Source organism: Chelonia mydas, chromosome 4, assembly GCF_015237465.2.
Source record: "Chelonia mydas isolate rCheMyd1 chromosome 4, rCheMyd1.pri.v2, whole genome shotgun sequence".
Lineage (NCBI taxonomy): Eukaryota > Metazoa > Chordata > Testudines > Cheloniidae > Chelonia > Chelonia mydas.
In genome coordinates, this window is record NC_057852.1 from 66728221 (window position 1) to 66744982 (window position 16762).

Genomic DNA, 16762 nt, shown 5'->3' on the forward strand with positions numbered 1-16762 from the left:
ATTTGGAATAACTCAGCATCTTATTCCATATCATCTATCCCTTGTCTTTGTGGAGGTTTTGGAGTAGCTGAACATTGCACCTGTCCTTCATCAGTCTCCCATGTCACAATGCAGTGCACAACCTGCATGCCACATTTGCTGAACAGTTATCTTTACATTAATATCCTCCTCACAGATAGCCCTATTTACAGGTTTGGCAAAAAGCCAATTGAACTGTTGTGCAAATATTTAATCTGAAAGGTTTTCTTCCTCATAGTACCCCATCCCCACTCAGGTTCTATCTCAGCTTCTTCCCCATTCTAGTGTAATTCTCACAACACATGATAATCATGGCATGCTTCATTGTGTAAGGATCTCACTGTTCTTTCCTAACTGTTCTGCTAATCCTACCTGGGAAGATCATCTACAGGAGCAGGGAGGAGAACCCAGGGTCCCTTGCAAAGACGAAATGTTGCTGGATTCTTTTAAAATATGTAGTTTTAATTTTTTTTAAACAGATGCTGCTATATAGCTACACAGTCTTCCTTTAAATAATAAGAACAATCTCTTTGACTGAAGTCTCTTAAGTAGCACTTGTCTACTTTGGTAAAATCTACATGGAATTAGAGCTTTCTTCAGCCAAACCAAGCAACCAAAACAGAGCTTAACCTTACTTCAACTTCATTTAATGAAAAATCTTTTCTAAGCAGTATGCAGTCCTTGAGTTTCATACTTCCCCCATACTTCCTGACCCGTAGGCTGGGTAAGCCCTTCCTCTGCCTTTTCCCCTCTAAGCTCCTCCTTTCCTAGACATGTTTGAATGAGCTAGTAATTCTCTTTCCTGCCTCATTTAGTGTGAAGTTGTGACATTAAGAACAGCCCAAGGGTAGAAGGCAAGGGGCACCCTGATGTCTAGCAGTGTATTTCAACTGGCCTGACCAGCCCACTGTACCCCAACTCACTACCGTTATCATTTGCATCTAAAAGGTATCCTGTAATATGTCACTGGAAAGCTTATAACTCACCACTTATTCATATCATTGTGTGATGTAGTTGCAACTGATTCAAAGTTATGGACATAAATTATAATTCTTAAAATGTTTGCCACTCACACAGGAGCTACCCCGCCACAGACAAAGGAATGCAGTTTTGCCACTGGACAGTTATTTCCAAAGTACGTTGAAAGACAATGAGAATACATTTATGTATCAGATAAACAAAGCTTTCAAGAAGGGGGAAGAGACAGGTTGGTTACATCCCAGCAGGGAAGAGAAACTTTATCTGAGCTACAAAGACAGGAGAATCTAAACCTCAAATAATAACCAACTGAATCAACTGACTGAATACAATATTAATGTATCATGTAAGTGTGACACTGTATAAAAGATGGGTGAACATTTAAATTATTATTATTGATACCATTATTATATAATTGCAAGAAATCTTGTACAAAGTGTATCATGTAATGTATCAATGGAAAAGTTAGTCTGTCAAGAATGATTATCCTGGTTAAATCCATGTATCATCTTTGTATTTAAAGTTATGAATATTAGCTATGTATTTGTATCTCAAATGTGTTTGTTCTTAGGGTGACACCCACAAGGTAATTTACATACAGTCTCTCCAGCCCATTGTGAATAGACTATTCAAGCTTGGTGGGTCATTAAGAAAAATCAGCTCTCCAAATAGCTGTTCCTGAGGACGCGTCAGACAGCGTGGAACCAATGGCGACCCCTGTGATTCAGCAAAACATGTAAGGGCATGTGATATGGACATGTGACCTCAGACTCCATCTTTGTCAGTAACTTTCCATATACAGGGGCTGTGGGCTTTGTTTGGGACTGTAAATTTCCATGCATATGGCAGAGGATATAAAAGACACCTGAGACATCTCCATTTTGCCTCTTTCCTCCTCCAATTCTCTAAACTGCGGATTTATAACTAAAATAAGTATTTTGAACTATGGACTGAGGACCTTCCAGTCTTTTGGAAGTTACCAGACTTTTGCAAACCAGCAGTCTATTCATCACTGCTATGATCCTGATCTATGAACACCAAAAATCACTTGTATGTATATGCGGCAGAGAATCCTGTGGCACCTTATAGACTAACAAACGTACTGGAGCATAAGCTTTCGTGGGTGAATTCCCACTTCGTCAGTTGCATGTTACATGTAAATGATCCTTTAACCATTCAATAACTCTCTTCTTTTCTTTTACTAATAAAATCTTTAGTTAGTTTACTAAGGATTGGCTGACTGTGTGATATTTGGGTAAGATCTGAAATATATGTTGACCTTGGAGTAAATGTCTGATCCCTTGGGTAGAACCTTATATATGGTAACTTCGGTTTTCAGTAATCTCTCACTATATTAGACCTATTTGTTTGGATGGGAGCCAAGGGCTGGAATGCCTGAAGGGGACTGTGTTTGGCTTCTTGTTAACCAGTGTGGTGCTACAGAAGCTCTTTTGTTACTGGTTTAGTGAATCTAATTACAGAATACACCACCAGTTTTGAGAGATTGTCTGCCCTGTTTCTTGCAATCTGCCCTGAGTGTGGCATTCTCAATGTGGTCCATTCCAGACACCCAGTCACAGTAAGGTCTTTTACAAATGCCTATAACACACTGGTGATGAATATCATTATAAAATGTATGTATTAATACTACAGGAAGAATTATGGATACTCATTGATATGTTTTCAAGTGTGTGGCCAAATAAAGGAAGGAACAGTTCCCGCGCAGACCGGGGTGGGGGGGGCGGGGGCAGGGGGGTGACTATTTACCTGTTTTCTTTGTAAATAAACATGGTAGAATCAGAAACAATGAAAATTTGGGACTGAAGGTGCATTGGGGTCATCTTGTTTGTTGTAATAAGGCTGATGGAAGCCAGAATGGGGCTGAAAAGAGGCTGCTAGGATCAAAGCAGCTGAACCAGAGCTGTGTAAGCACACAGACACTCAGGGTGCGACCTGCTTGTGAAAGTCCCAGGTTGGAAGCTCGAGTAACAAGGCATTGTAAGGTGCCTGGTGTTGCAGGACAAGTGATGATACAACTCCTCACTGATATAGGTTGCACCTTGAACCTGACTGGACTGTCACAGAAGTATCATATGTGCTTTTATGTTTATTATATATTTGTAATTTCCACATAAACCTGTTTCTCTTTCCTCCAAAACACTAAAAGGTATTTCTACCTAGAAAAGCCAACAGAACATATTTGGAATTTCTAAGCCAATCCTTTTTGCGAAAATAGACAAAAAAATGCAATATTTTTTAAAAAGGGAAGGGCTAGTATATTATTTCAAAATACAGTAATTTTGTGAATTCTAGCAAGTTCCAGTGATGAAATGCAGCCTGCAGAATTTCAGTGGAAACATTAATCTTCTGGAATTTAAAATAGGGCTAAAAATGGAAGCTAAATGCAGTTTCTAATGAAACTGCCACTGCCACTCCATAACACACATACATAGGTGGATACAAACACACACACACACACATATACACATACACACAAAGCATGGTACCATAGTTGTCTTTGGGGAGAATACTTACAGCTGCTATCAGCAATTTAAAGCATACTCGATCTTCTGCAAGATGCAAGAAAATCCACAACACTCATAGAAGTGAGTACAGAGAGATGAATGGATTTACAGGATTTGTTAAACTGGATGGAAATTCAGTAAACTACCAGCAGTTCGGATCCTGACCGAAGAAGCACTTAGCTGGGTAATGTTGGAAGTGAAACAGTGGAGAAGAAAAGTTAGACTGGAACAATTCATTTTTGTAAAGATGTAACACTCTTAATCAGACCTTCCCACTCTATAATAACTCCTCAAACAAGGCATATGAATGAATGTTTATCATGATCATTGTGACAGGGTGTGTCCTCTGCTCCTGAGTTCCTGCACAAATGGCTCTAACACCTCCGGTTTGTAACTGCTGCCATGTAATTTATTTATATTATATCAACTACTAACCCTTTACATTTCCATGCAGCAATTCTATTTACAGTGACATACATTCATCATCCCTTTCTTGCCAGAGACAGGAGAAGGAAGAGATCTTTACATGCAGAGATCTCCCTTACCTGGATGCTGCTGGCCTTTCTTTTTCTCTCTTTCCTATGCACTTCATTCCTGTGCTCCTTTTCTACTTTTGCAGTTAATGGACTAATTATCTCCTTAGCACTCCCCAGCCCTGGCTGATCTAGTAATTAACCACTCCTTCCCTCAATCAGGCCCTCTCTGGGGGAGCTAATTGGATTTACAGTGACCAGAGTACTGGTTCTCAGCATGGTCACAATGCTAGGAAATTCTAAAAGAGAAAATGTGAGGAGGTTTTAGGTGCATTGGATTTAAATATAAAGGACCATAAATGCACATCAGAATTACAAAATCATATAAAAAGATAGAAAAGACCTACTGGATCACCCAATCCACTCCCTCTTCAAAAACAAAGTCATTCCCTACAGTACATGCAGGGGAACAATGGCTCTTACTGCCACAAAACCTGCCCCCACACCAGCTCCCCCCCCCCCAAATAGCAATAGAGCAGGGATTGAGCCCATACACGTGATTTAACCCTGCTGAGTAGGTAGAGCTCATTCAGATATGAGGCTCATGACTCATCAAGAACTGTCCAATAGTCCTTGTTCTATCTATTCCACTGGGATCCCAAGGACATTGCAGCCTTAGAGTTCCATGAACACCTGCAAAATACCTTGCAAAGGCAGGTGAGGAGTGTAACTGGAGTTGGGTCCCAAAGGGTTAGTCCCAAAGACCCATCTACCTCCCCTGGCTACTGAGAATTATCCTCTTCCTGATGGGTTATCCATTCCCAGGTTCCTGATCCATTTTGCTGTTGTATCTGAGCAATATGGCCCAGGCAGTCTCTATAGTTGTCAATATGCTAGGGAGGAACCCATCCCTTACATAGAGTCCTCTACCTCCTCTGCATTATACAGTTTTGCCACAAAAGTAGAAAAATTAAACATTCTCTAACAAAAGGTAGAGAAAGAGCTCACAAAGGAACAGTTATACCATGAGTATACTTAAACCAAACAAGGATAAAATTATGGCACCACTGAAGTTGATAGCAAAGCTTACATTGACTTCAGGGGAGGTAGGATATCACCCCAAGACTCAAATTGTACCCTACTAGTAGAATTAAATAAGTAATAACAATAACTAGCACTTCTCATCACTTTTTATGCTTTAAAAAGTATTTAAGATCCATAGCCTCATTTTACAGACTGGGAAATAGAGGTGCAGAGAGGTTAAGGGAAATCCAAGACTGATTATAATTATTTAATAGTTATTTTGCAATAACACTCCAGGGCCCCAATCCAGAGTGAAACCCCAGCATGCTAACTGCTATATGCAAGAAAATACACAGTCTCTAACCCGAGAATTCTACAGTCTAACAAAACAAGTAATTTACAAAGGTCTGACATTTTGGCTTGTTCAGAGGAATTAGCCAGATGTGCTGTGTTTTGGACAGAGTCCAGGGATTTATCCCAAACAGTGTATCTGACTTCTTCAGAACATATGCTCAGGAACTGCTCCTCTGCAAAACGATCAAGCAACTGTCCATAATTCCCTGCTTCCTTCCCCTTGGCTCACTTTTTGTCCAAATCACACAATTTACATGCTTATTCTCTCTGACTCCTCTTGTCTTGCATTTTGAGGGCTCTGAATTTCAATCTATACACTTCAGGAGTAATTTGAGACCTTTGCAATGCAGTCTTTTAAAAGTCATCTTATTGCAAAGCCTTACCAACTGGCATTTCATTAAACACATGTAATGCTTTACCCAAGAGCTTACTAATCAATGTTGGAACTTTCTTGTCCTCTGGAACTTTATGAACGTCACATTAAAAATGGCAAGCTATTCTTCAATACAGTCTGCTTCTTTGTACGCAGGGCACATGTCAGGGTTCCTTCCCCATTCTGAACTCTAGGGTACAGATGTGGGGACCTGCATGAAAGGCCCCCTACGCTTATTCTTACCAGCTTAGGTTAAAAACTTCCCCAAGGTACAAACTTTGCCTTGTCCTTGAACAGTATGCTGCCACCACCAACCGTTTTAAACAAAGAACAGGGAAAGAGACCACTTGGAGACGTCTTCCCCCAAAATATCCCCCCAAGCCCCACACACTCCCTTTCCTGGGGAGGCTCGAGAATAATATCCTAACCAATTGGTTACAAAATCATCAAAGACCCAAACCCCTGGATCTTGGAACAATGGAAAAATCAGTCAGGTTCTTAAAAGAAGGATTTTATTTAAAAAAAAAAAAAAAGGTAAAAATCATCTCTGTAAAATCAGGATGGAAAATACTTTACAGAGTATTCAGATTCAAAACACAGAGGATCCCCCTCTGGGAAAAACCTTAAAGTTACAGAAAACAGGAATAAACCTCTCTCTTTACACAGGGAAGATTCACATAAAACAAAAGAAACTAATCCGCCTTGCCAAGCTTACCTATACTGGTTGCAATATTGGAGACTTGGATTAGGATGGGTTGGAGAAGACGGATTTCTGCCTGGCCTCTCTCAGTCCCAAGAGAGAACAACCACGTAAACAAAGAGCACAAACAAAAGCCTCCCTCCCCACCCTCCCGCCCCCAAGATTTGAAAGTATCTTGTCCCCTTATTAGTCCTTTGGGTCAGGTGCCAGCCAGGTTAGCTGAGCTTCTTAACCCTTTACAGGTAACAGGGTGTTGCCTCTGGCCAGGAGGAATTTTATAGCACTGTATACCCTTCCCTTTATATTTATGACATGCCCCTCAGATCACAGATAGGGTGAAACACTGGTTGTGATTTCTTCCTGGAGCTCTAGGAGAAAACAGAGTTAATAAGACACATGCATGTCTAAATGTACTATACATATACTAACTGTATATGTACTATACATATACTAACTGTATAAAGACTAACAATATTTCCCACTTCTTAAGGACGATTTGGACAAGTTGATTCTGGGAAACTTTCAAGGGAGAGTGCATCAGCCACTTCGTTAGAAGCTCCTGAAATGTGTTGTATGTCAAAATCAAAATCTTGGAGAGCTAAACTCCACCAAATAAGTTTTTTTGTTATTTCCCTTGGCGGTATGAAGCCACTGTAGTGCAGCATGGTCGATTTGCAGGTGGAAACACCGTCGCCAAACGTATGGGTGTAGCTTTTCCAGAGCGTAGACAATGGTGTAACATTCCTTTTCTCTGATTGACCAGTAACTTTCCCTCTCAGATAGCTTCTTGCTGAGAAACACTACAGGATGGAACTCTTGATCTGGTCCTTCCTGCATTAAAACTGCTCCCATACGACGCTCGGACACATCTGTGGTTATTAGGAACAGTTTGTCAAAGTCTGGGGCCCTTAGCACAGGGTCAGACATGAGTGTCGCTTTAAGCTGGTTAAAGGCCTTCTGACACTCTTCGGTCCACTGAACTGCATTTGGCTGTTTCTTTCTGGTTAGGTCTGTCAGTGGGGTGGCAATTTGGCTGTATTGCGGTACAAATCGCCTGTAATATCCAGCCAAGCCTAAGAAGGATTGGACCTGTTTCTTTGACTTTGGGACAGGCCAATTTTGAATAGCATCCACTTTGGCCTGTAGGGGGTTGATAGTTCCTTGACCCACCTGGTGTCCAAGATAAGTCACTAAGTTTAGGCCTATTCGACACTTCTTAGCCTTAACAGTTAGTCCTGCCTTCCCTATGCGCTCAAGGACTTTTTGCAGATGTTCCAGGTGTTCTGCCCAGGAATCCGAAAATACGGCCACATTGTCAAGGTAGGCGACTGCATATTCTCCCAATCCCGCTAGGAGACCATCTACAAGTTTTTGGAAGGTGGCGGGTGCATTCCGCAGCCTGAAAGGGAGCATATTAAATTCATACAGCCCAACATGTGTGATGAAGGCTGAACTTTCCTTGGCGGATTCATCTAGCGGTACCTGCCAGTACCCCTGGGTTAAGTCCAAGGTAGAGATGAATTGGGCCCGTCCCAGTTTCTCCAATAGTTCATCTGTGCATGGCTTTGGATAGTTGTCTGGGAGAGTTACAGCATTTAGCTTACGGTAGTCCACGCAAAAACATATCTCCCCATCTGGTTTGGGAACTAGAACCACTGGAGATGCCCATGCACTGCCAGAGGGGCAGATAACACCCATCTGTACCACATCCTGGATTTCCCGTTCTATAGCAGTTTTAGCTTGAGGAGACACCCGATAAGGTTGGGCTCGAATTGGGTGAGCATTACCTGTGTCAGTGGAGTGGTATGCCCATTCAGTCAGTCCTGGGGTGGCTGAGAACGTCGGCGCGTAGCTAGTGCACAGCTCCAGGATCTGCTGTCGCTGCGTACGCCAGAGGGTCATGGAGAGGTTCACCTTGTCCACTCCACCAGCACTTTTCCCTTCGTAGTAGACACCTGCAGGCCACTCAGCATCATCTCCTCCCTGAGCTGTAAACTGGCAAACCTTTAATTCTCTGGAATAAAAGGGCTTTAGAGAATTAATATGGTACACCTTAGGCTTTCGGTTGGAAGTGGGGAATGCTATGAGATAATTAACAGCTCCCAGGTGCTCCTGGACCGTGAATGGCCCTTCCCACAACGCTTCCATTTTATGAGCCTGGAGCGCCTTTAAGACCACGACCTGCTCTCCTACTTTGAAAGAACACTCTCTGGCATGTTTATCATACCAGGCTTTTTGCTCTTTTTGAGCATCCTGTAGGGTTTCTTTAGCAATGGCTAAAGAGGTTCGGAGCGTGTTTTGTAGGTTGGTTACAAAGTCCAGAATGTTAGTTCCTGGAGAAGGTGTAAACCCCTCCCATTGCTGCTTCACCAACTGCAATGGCCCCTTAACCTCACGGCCATATACAAGTTCAAATGGTGAAAACCCTAAACTGGGACATGGTACAGCTCTGTAGGCAAAGAGCAACTGCTGCAACACTAGGTCCCAATCATTGGAGTGTTCATTTACGAATTTATGTATCATGGCACCCAAAGTTCCATTAAACTTCTCCACCAGGCCATTTGTTTGATGGTGGTAAGGGATGGCAACCAAGTGATTTACCCCATGAGCTTCCCAAAGGCTTTCTGTAGTTCCTGCCAGGAAATTAGTTCCTGCATCTGTAAGGATGTCAGAGGGCCAACCTACCCTGGCAAAAATGTCTGTTAGTGCCTGGCACAAACTTTTAGCCTTGGTGTTGCTTAAAGCTACTGCTTCCGGCCATCAGGTGGCAAAATCCATGAAAGTCAGTATGTGCTGCTTTCCTCTGGGTGTCTTTTTCGGAAAAGGACCCAGAATATCTACAGCTACTCGCTGAAATGGAACCTCAATTATGTGGAGCGGCTGGAGAGGGGCTTTGACCTGGTCTTGGGGTTTTTCCACTCTTTGGCATACCTCACAAGATCGGACATAGGCAGAAACATCCTTGCCCATTCCCTCCCAGTGGAATGACCTCCCCAAACGGTCTTTGGTGCTGTTCACCCCAGCATGGCCACTAGGATGATCGTGGGCTAAGCTGAAGAGCTTTTCCCGGTACTTATTTGGAACTACCGACTGTCTCTGAGAATGCCAGTCTTCCTGGTGCCCACCAGAAAGAGTTTCCTTGTATAAAAGTCTTCTTTCTACAACAAACTGGGATCTATTAGAAGAGTTGAGAGGCGGTGGGCTGCTCTGTGCCTCCATCCAAGCTTTCTGGAGGCTTTCATCTGCTTCCTGTTCAGCCTGGAACTGTTCCCTTGATGCTGGAGACATCAGTTCCTCACTGGATTGTGGACCTGGGCTTGGTCCCTCTGGAAGCGATGCAGGTGATGGGGCTGTTTCCATTGATGAAGAACCGCTCTCTGCTGGTGCACTATGGGTATTTCAGGCTCTGGCTGAGCCTCTTTTGTAGGGTCATCTGCTGCTGCTGCCAGTGCAGGCTCAGTAGTGCCCTCTGGTTTTGGAGCTGTAGATGGGATTGCAAGCACTGGACTCAGTGCTGGCAATGGTTCTGGTGCTGGTTGCTTCACCAGTTTTGGTTCAGGGACTGGCTTTGGCTGGGTCTCTGGGACTGGATCCACTACGGCCGTTACAGTCGTTGGCAGGGGATCCGATTCCACCACCTCCATCTGGGTCTCTGGTAACACAGACGGGGCCCTGGTGGAAGGCTCAGGAACAGGGATAGGTGTGGAAGCTTGCTTAGTCTGGTTGCGGGTGACCATTCCCACCCCCTTGGACAGCTTTACCTTGTTGGCCAAGTCTTCCCTAGCAGCATGAGAATGGGATAATCATCACAGACAGCAAAAGTCCACATTCCTGACCAGCCCTTGTACTGGACAGGCAACTTGGTTGTAGGCAAATCAAAAGAGTTGGACTTGAAGGGTTGAATCGTCACTTGGGCCTCTGGGTTGATTAAGTTGGGGTCCACTAAGGATTGATGGATAGCTGACACCTGTGCTTCAGTGTCCCTCCACACTGTAACCTTCTTGCCGCCCACACTCACAGTTTCCCTTCGCTCTAAGGGTATCTGGGAGGCACCTGGGCCTGAGGACCTTTGGTGTGACCCCGGTGCAATGAACTGTAATCTGTTGGGGTTCTTGGGGCAGTTGGCCTTCACATGCCCCGGCTCATTACATTTAAAACATCGCCCAGTTGACTGGTCACTGGGGCAAGGTGGGTTGCTGGAGAGTGGTGTGGTGGGACGATAAGGTGCCTGGGGTTTTCCTTGGGATGTAGGTGGGGCCTTGGGTTGCCCCCGGTGATAGAGTTTTGTTTTGGGTTGCCCCTTCTGATAGCCGCTCCAACTGCTACTAGTTTTTTTTCTTTTCTGCCACCTCCACCCATTTGGCTCCAATCTCCCCCACCTCGATTACAGTTTTGGGCTTCCCATCTAGGATGTACCTTTCTATTTCCTCAGGAACACCCTCTAAGAACTGCTCCATTTGCATTAGGAAGGGCATAGCTTCTGGAGATTTAACACTTGCTCCCGATATCCAGGCATCCCAATTTTTCACAATGTGGTAGGCATGTCGGGTAAATGAAATGTCTGGTTTCCACCTTAGGGATCTGAACCGCCGACGAAATGCTCAGGTGTTAGCCCCATTCTGACTCTCGCCTGGGTTTTAAAAAGTTCATAACTGTTCATGTGTTCCTTAGCATTTCAGCCGCCACCTCTGCTAACGGTCCACTGAGCTGCGGCCTCAGCTCTACCATGTACTGGTCTGGCTTGCTTTTCATCCCAACATAATATAGTACATGAATGCCAAGAAACTAGTGAACTTTGCCAGGTTAAATAACCCTAAAGGGGCTTTTTCACCAGAATTTGAACCTCTGCTATGTAGCTTGCTGCAGCTCTGTATGTTCCCTCTCCTCCTCCAGCACCTCCCATACGACCATATGCCTCTGTAAAGAAACCTGGTTTTAAAGAGGTTTCAGAGCAACAGCCGTGTTAGTCTGTATTCGCAAAAAGAAAAGGAGTACTTGTGGCACCTTAGAGACTAACCAATTTATTTGAGCATAAGCTTTCGTGAGCTACAGCTCACTTCACGAAAGCTTATGCTCAAATAAATTGGTTAGTCTCTAAGGTGCCACAAGTACTCCTTTGGTTTTAAACAATTATTTGCTTTTCTGTTTTGATGTCAGCTCCATGTTTCGACAACTGTTCTCTTCTTTCTGGTTCCCTGTTCTAATGTTTCTTCTTGACAACTCTTTAGTAATGCTTGACTTGAAATGCCTGCCTCATGTAAAACACTGAAAATGTTAAATATTCCTGAAGTGGGAAAACTAACAGATCATTTGTTTTCCCTTAAGGAGCAATTCTCCATCACATTAACGCAAAAGTTACAATAGGAATTTCAATAAAAAGAAAAGTGTCTTCATAGAATAAATGCCCAAGTCAAAACAAGTGACAAAGACTGAATGAAACTTCAAAGGAGGCCAATTTAACACTCAATTTCATGTAACTAATGCATATACCATACTGTAACATCTTGGAGAGAGAGAGTCACAAATGTAAGTCTTAACATGTTCATTTTAAACTTAATTAACTGTTACACAGTTTTTGAATAATAAACCTACAACCACAGTGCCTTAAATAAAAAGGGGGAAAAATAAGTTGATTTAAGAGGATTCATTGCCAGCAAAGAACACTATTCATATCCAGCAGGAGCCAGGTCTTGTTTTACATCAGGAACTGGGCTTCCAGCTAGTGTCTTCTTTCCATTTTAGCAAAGAGAAATTGTAAGCATTTCTAAAATTTCATCCACAGTGTATCAAATATTCAACTCAATACTCTTCTAATAGACACGTAGTGTTCAGTACAGTTTTAAAAGAACTGAATACCCAAACTATTTTTATTGGTGCTAGAGCCATTTGGTTAGGGGCCAGACTCTGCAACCTATATTGTCTTTACTGTATGAATAGTCCACTGACCTAAATGGGTCTACTTGTATGAGTAATACCTGCAGGTGCAGACCTTAATCAAGTCACAGTGGGCAGATTTGACAGTCTGATACCATTTTTCAAACCAAAGAGAGTAAAAGTACAGGTTTATCTCAGACATTTTCTTATTACTAAGACAAGATGAAGATTGTGGCATGAAAAATGGAATGGACGATGCATGATAGAAAAGAGGGAAAACTGGCAAGTGAAAAACCAAAAAGAGCAAATGATGCCAAAGTGATTCAAATATAGAAAGATGAATGACAAAACACTACTTTTCTTAAAATTTATTTTAGCAGTTTTGAGGTTCATCTGCATACCATCATGAAACATAACTTTTCACTCACCAAGGTAGAGGTATGTGAAGCATCACCTGAGACCTCGGGTGTTCTTGTGATGTTTGGGAGTCTGTGAGGGTTACGAGCTATCGCTTGACACCAGCCCAACATTTTCTCCTTCCACTTATCCCTTCTCAATTTCTGAAATTCTGAAAATAATTTACATTCCCTGAAACATTGACACTTTAAGTTTGTTGCGTGCATGCCTTTACACAGCGCTTTAGACTGTGTCTAAACAAGGTAATAAACATTTTTTACAGAAAAAAGTGTAGTTGAAATAAACCATGCAGACGAAAGAGAACTTTATACTTATGATATGTATTACATGCACTAATACTATTTCAGTACCAGAAAATTCCCTTATCTAAAATTAAAAATATCTCTTGCTGAAACATGCCACCTTCTAGGGGAGGTTGTTTTCAGGAATTATATTATAGCCTAGCTGTGAGAATGGTATTACCCGTATGGCTCCCACATTGCCTGAAACAATCAACAGATATCAAATTTCATCCAGGAGCCTTAAAGGTGTGCAGCAAAGTGAGTATAAATCAACTGGCTGAACATACACACACACACTTTCTCAGCCTGAACAACTTGCATCAGACAGGAAGGGAAATTTTCACTACAAATAGCAAAAAATATCAACACACATGCTCTTTTAGATACATTAGCTACATATAATACATAACCTGTATGGAGCAGAAATTGTACCTCACATTTTTTTAGCTATATTGGCGCTGTTTGACTGAACATTGTATTTTTATCTTGGAGATAACTGAAGATCCATCAGTGGTAGTTTTCTATTAAATGTGAAAAGTCTACAGGAAATGTAGTATTTTCACTTGTAAAATTTTACAATCTACTTTTCCACCACACTGCCCAATTTGAAATGGTATAGTTAGGTCTTTAGTTAAATCATTACACTGCCAACTAAATATCAAAAATAATTTGGAGTAATTATTTTTCACAGCATCTGAAGCAATTAACAATCTGGTGGTTTATAACATTTCAGGATTTAAAATAGGCCATTCTATAGCATTATGAAAAGTAACAAAAAAAAGCTTTTGCTAACAGATTGATGAGTTATTAGTACCCTTAATGAGAAATTATTTGAATTAAATGGATCTGAACAATGTAAATGGGGAAATGATAAAGACCTTTCATGAAAATCAAGACCAAAATGTTTAAAAGAATTGCATTCTTAACAACAAAGAAAACTCTGTGTGGGTGTAATTCTATCCATTTTAGATTTCCCTATAATGTTAATCACTGTAGTATCTAAGTGATGAATAGGTAAATCAGATTTACCTGCTGATGATTATATCTTCACACTTCTCGGGTTCTAATTATTGACCTACCAGTTGTCCAAGAATAGATCTCAAGGCATAATATTTTGATAGGCATTCACATATCCTGGTATTACCATTCCCAAACCTTCTGCCTTATTTAATGCTTAATTAAAAGAATTAAATGAATGAGGCAGCATTTTTCTATTGGTTAAAGCATGGAATTAAGTCAAGACACTTGGGTAATAGCTGTAGTTCTGTCCTATTTGTGATGGGGTAAATCACAATCTCTTTGAGCATGATAATACTTACCCATCTTTGTTAAGTGTGTTGAGATCATCACATGAAATGCAAAGTATTAATATAAAATATTCATCTAATCAATGTAACATGCATTTAGTCGAATCCATTTTCACTTTAGTGAGAGAAAAATCTTTCTTGTAGACTCTTTTAGCGATCAATCCTTCAAAGTATGAGCAGTCTGATCCAGCAAAGGATTTACCCATTTGCTTACATTTAAGCACTGGTTAATCTTACATGCTTACAGATATGTATTATTTAAGAGCTGTGTTGGATCAGAGTGCTCAGCATCTTGCAGGATTAAGTCTTATAACAAACTATCCATTTTAAATCATGTTTCTTGAATAATGTCAAAAGTAACATGAAATTGGCACAGTTTTGTGTCTTTAAAGTAACATGCAACCATACAGTCCTGTGCACAAATTATTATTAAATCCAAAGGGTAAAATATGTAACAATCAAAACAGTCTACAGGTGCATGAACAGCTGCTGTCCTTAAAATATTAGATAATTAAAAATGACAATTTGAGTTCCAAGTTTCCAAAAATTATTTTTAGTGCCTATCCAAACACCAGATTGAAGGATTCATACACAGAATAGGTTCAGGATGAGCAGCAATAATGCAATCATCCCCATACTATCCTGTCAACATTCCCCAAACTCTAGTCTGGGAAAACTACCTCTTGGTATGAAAAGACCATCCATAGTGTTCATGTTCATTCTAAAGCCTTCATCGACAATGCAGTAAGGCTAATAATTGTTGTTACGTACGATGCCATTTTCTGGTGTTCTAGATACCGGTTACGCTGCTCACCAAGCAATTTTGGAATGGCAGCAAATCTTGATTCCTACTACAGCTGGTCAAAAATTTTGACAAAAAGAACAATAATTTAGTCAAAAAATGCTGTTTTGAGGAAGGTAAAATTGTTTTGTGAAAACATCTTGATTGCTTTGAAATTTCTTGTATTTTCAGTATAGTTTTTAAGATTGTTTTTAAAAAACAATTAAAAATGTTTTGCCACGCCGTACCCCGATTAATGACCGAGTTTTGTCACATGGCGCCATGTGCTGTTTTGTGATTGGACGTGGGTACCTATAATTACTGGGTGACAATGCAATTAGTTCCGTTGACCTACATGTGCCAGAGGATGAACTGTTGCTCTCCTTTTAATGGTACTTGGGGTTGGTCTGGGGTGCACTGTGTGACTGATCATTTGCCTGTGCGGTTTCCAATAAGGATGCTTAGCTGTAATTCCCTTCTACACCAATCTCTGGAGAGAGGGAATGGATTCAGGGCTGTTTTTAATTCCTCTGATCATTAAAATTGGTTGTCCCTTGGCTAGTCTCTCGGGGATTCTGGGCAAGCCTTACACAATGTGGGTTGAATCACTTGCTAGTGGGGTTCCCATCTAGGACTTCTCGGCCATGCCCCTCTCACCACGAATATGGATTTTGTTTCTTTGGCTGATTAACCATTTTGTGTCTGTGTCCACATACGCACATGCATCCTTGGAGCCTCGGAACAACCCGGCTTTTCTCCATCCCCTACCCACAGATGCACTGAATAAATAAATTCAAATGGCCTATCTTACAATTTATCCTCTGGGCTGAAATGTAGGAATCGATCACCAAATTGCTTCATTGTTTCATGTTTTTCCTTTTGACAGTTTTCAATTTGAAATTGGTGAAATTTTTCCTTTTATGTAAGATGTTTAAATTTAAACATTTCATTTCATGACAAAAATTTCAAAATTCTGAATTTTTTTGATTCAGCTGATACTCCTCTTTAATCAGAACTAGTCACTGCAGACTTGTATTGGATTTGAGAGAGTGATGTAGAGGCAGAAATCTTCATTGTCCATTAGACCCAAGATCTATGGTCTCCAAAATGCTTGTACACAGACATTTTTAAGTCCCAGCTAGCCCAACTTTTTAAATCTTTTCAACAGTTCCAAAATGTTCACTGTTCCACTTATTGTGTGTCATTGTAAACATGAAGCAAGATTTGTATCCATGAAGCCCTGTTTACCAAGTGTCTAAATAACATTTGACCCTTTGCTGAAGTTTAAATGGTCACTTAAAAAGAAAAAAAGCTTTACTCCACTGGCTATTCATATACAACTTGAGCAATTCAATGACCAGATTAGGAGAAAAGTAAATGGCAAAGCTGTTCATTCCCACAGCCATTCCATCAAGATCTTATTTTAAAGTTATCATGATTTCAACTAATAAATGCAGTGCTTAACTTGCGCCAGGGCTTACCAGGCCTGAGCCCCGGCACCTCTAGGCTTGGCAATTCATAGCCCCAGCCTCTCTGGGCTTGCCATGTCAGTTATTAAAGTTTAAAAAAATTGCTTGAGCCCTGGTACCTAATTGCTTGAGCCCCAGCACTTCTTTCATTACAAATTAAACACTGAATAAATGGCCAAGCATACTGAG

The 16762-nt window shown here is 41.3% G+C and overlaps 1 protein-coding gene across 5 annotated transcripts in view; it reads right to left on the reverse strand.

Moving 5' to 3' along the window:
- MARCHF1 (membrane associated ring-CH-type finger 1) overlaps nucleotides 1-16762 on the reverse strand; it is a 462352-nt gene that overhangs the window by 171452 nt on the left and 274138 nt on the right. For 3 of the 5 annotated variants that reach the window (XM_043545930.1, XM_037897484.2, XM_037897487.2), the window contains one exon: nucleotides 12747-12886. The exons of the other annotated variants lie outside the window; for them this stretch is intronic. In XM_043545930.1, coding sequence (XP_043401865.1) covers nucleotides 12747-12848 — 102 coding nt within the window. In that variant the 5' untranslated portion in view covers nucleotides 12849-12886. The remainder of the gene's footprint in view (nucleotides 1-12746; nucleotides 12887-16762) is intronic. 5 annotated transcript variants of the gene reach the window in all.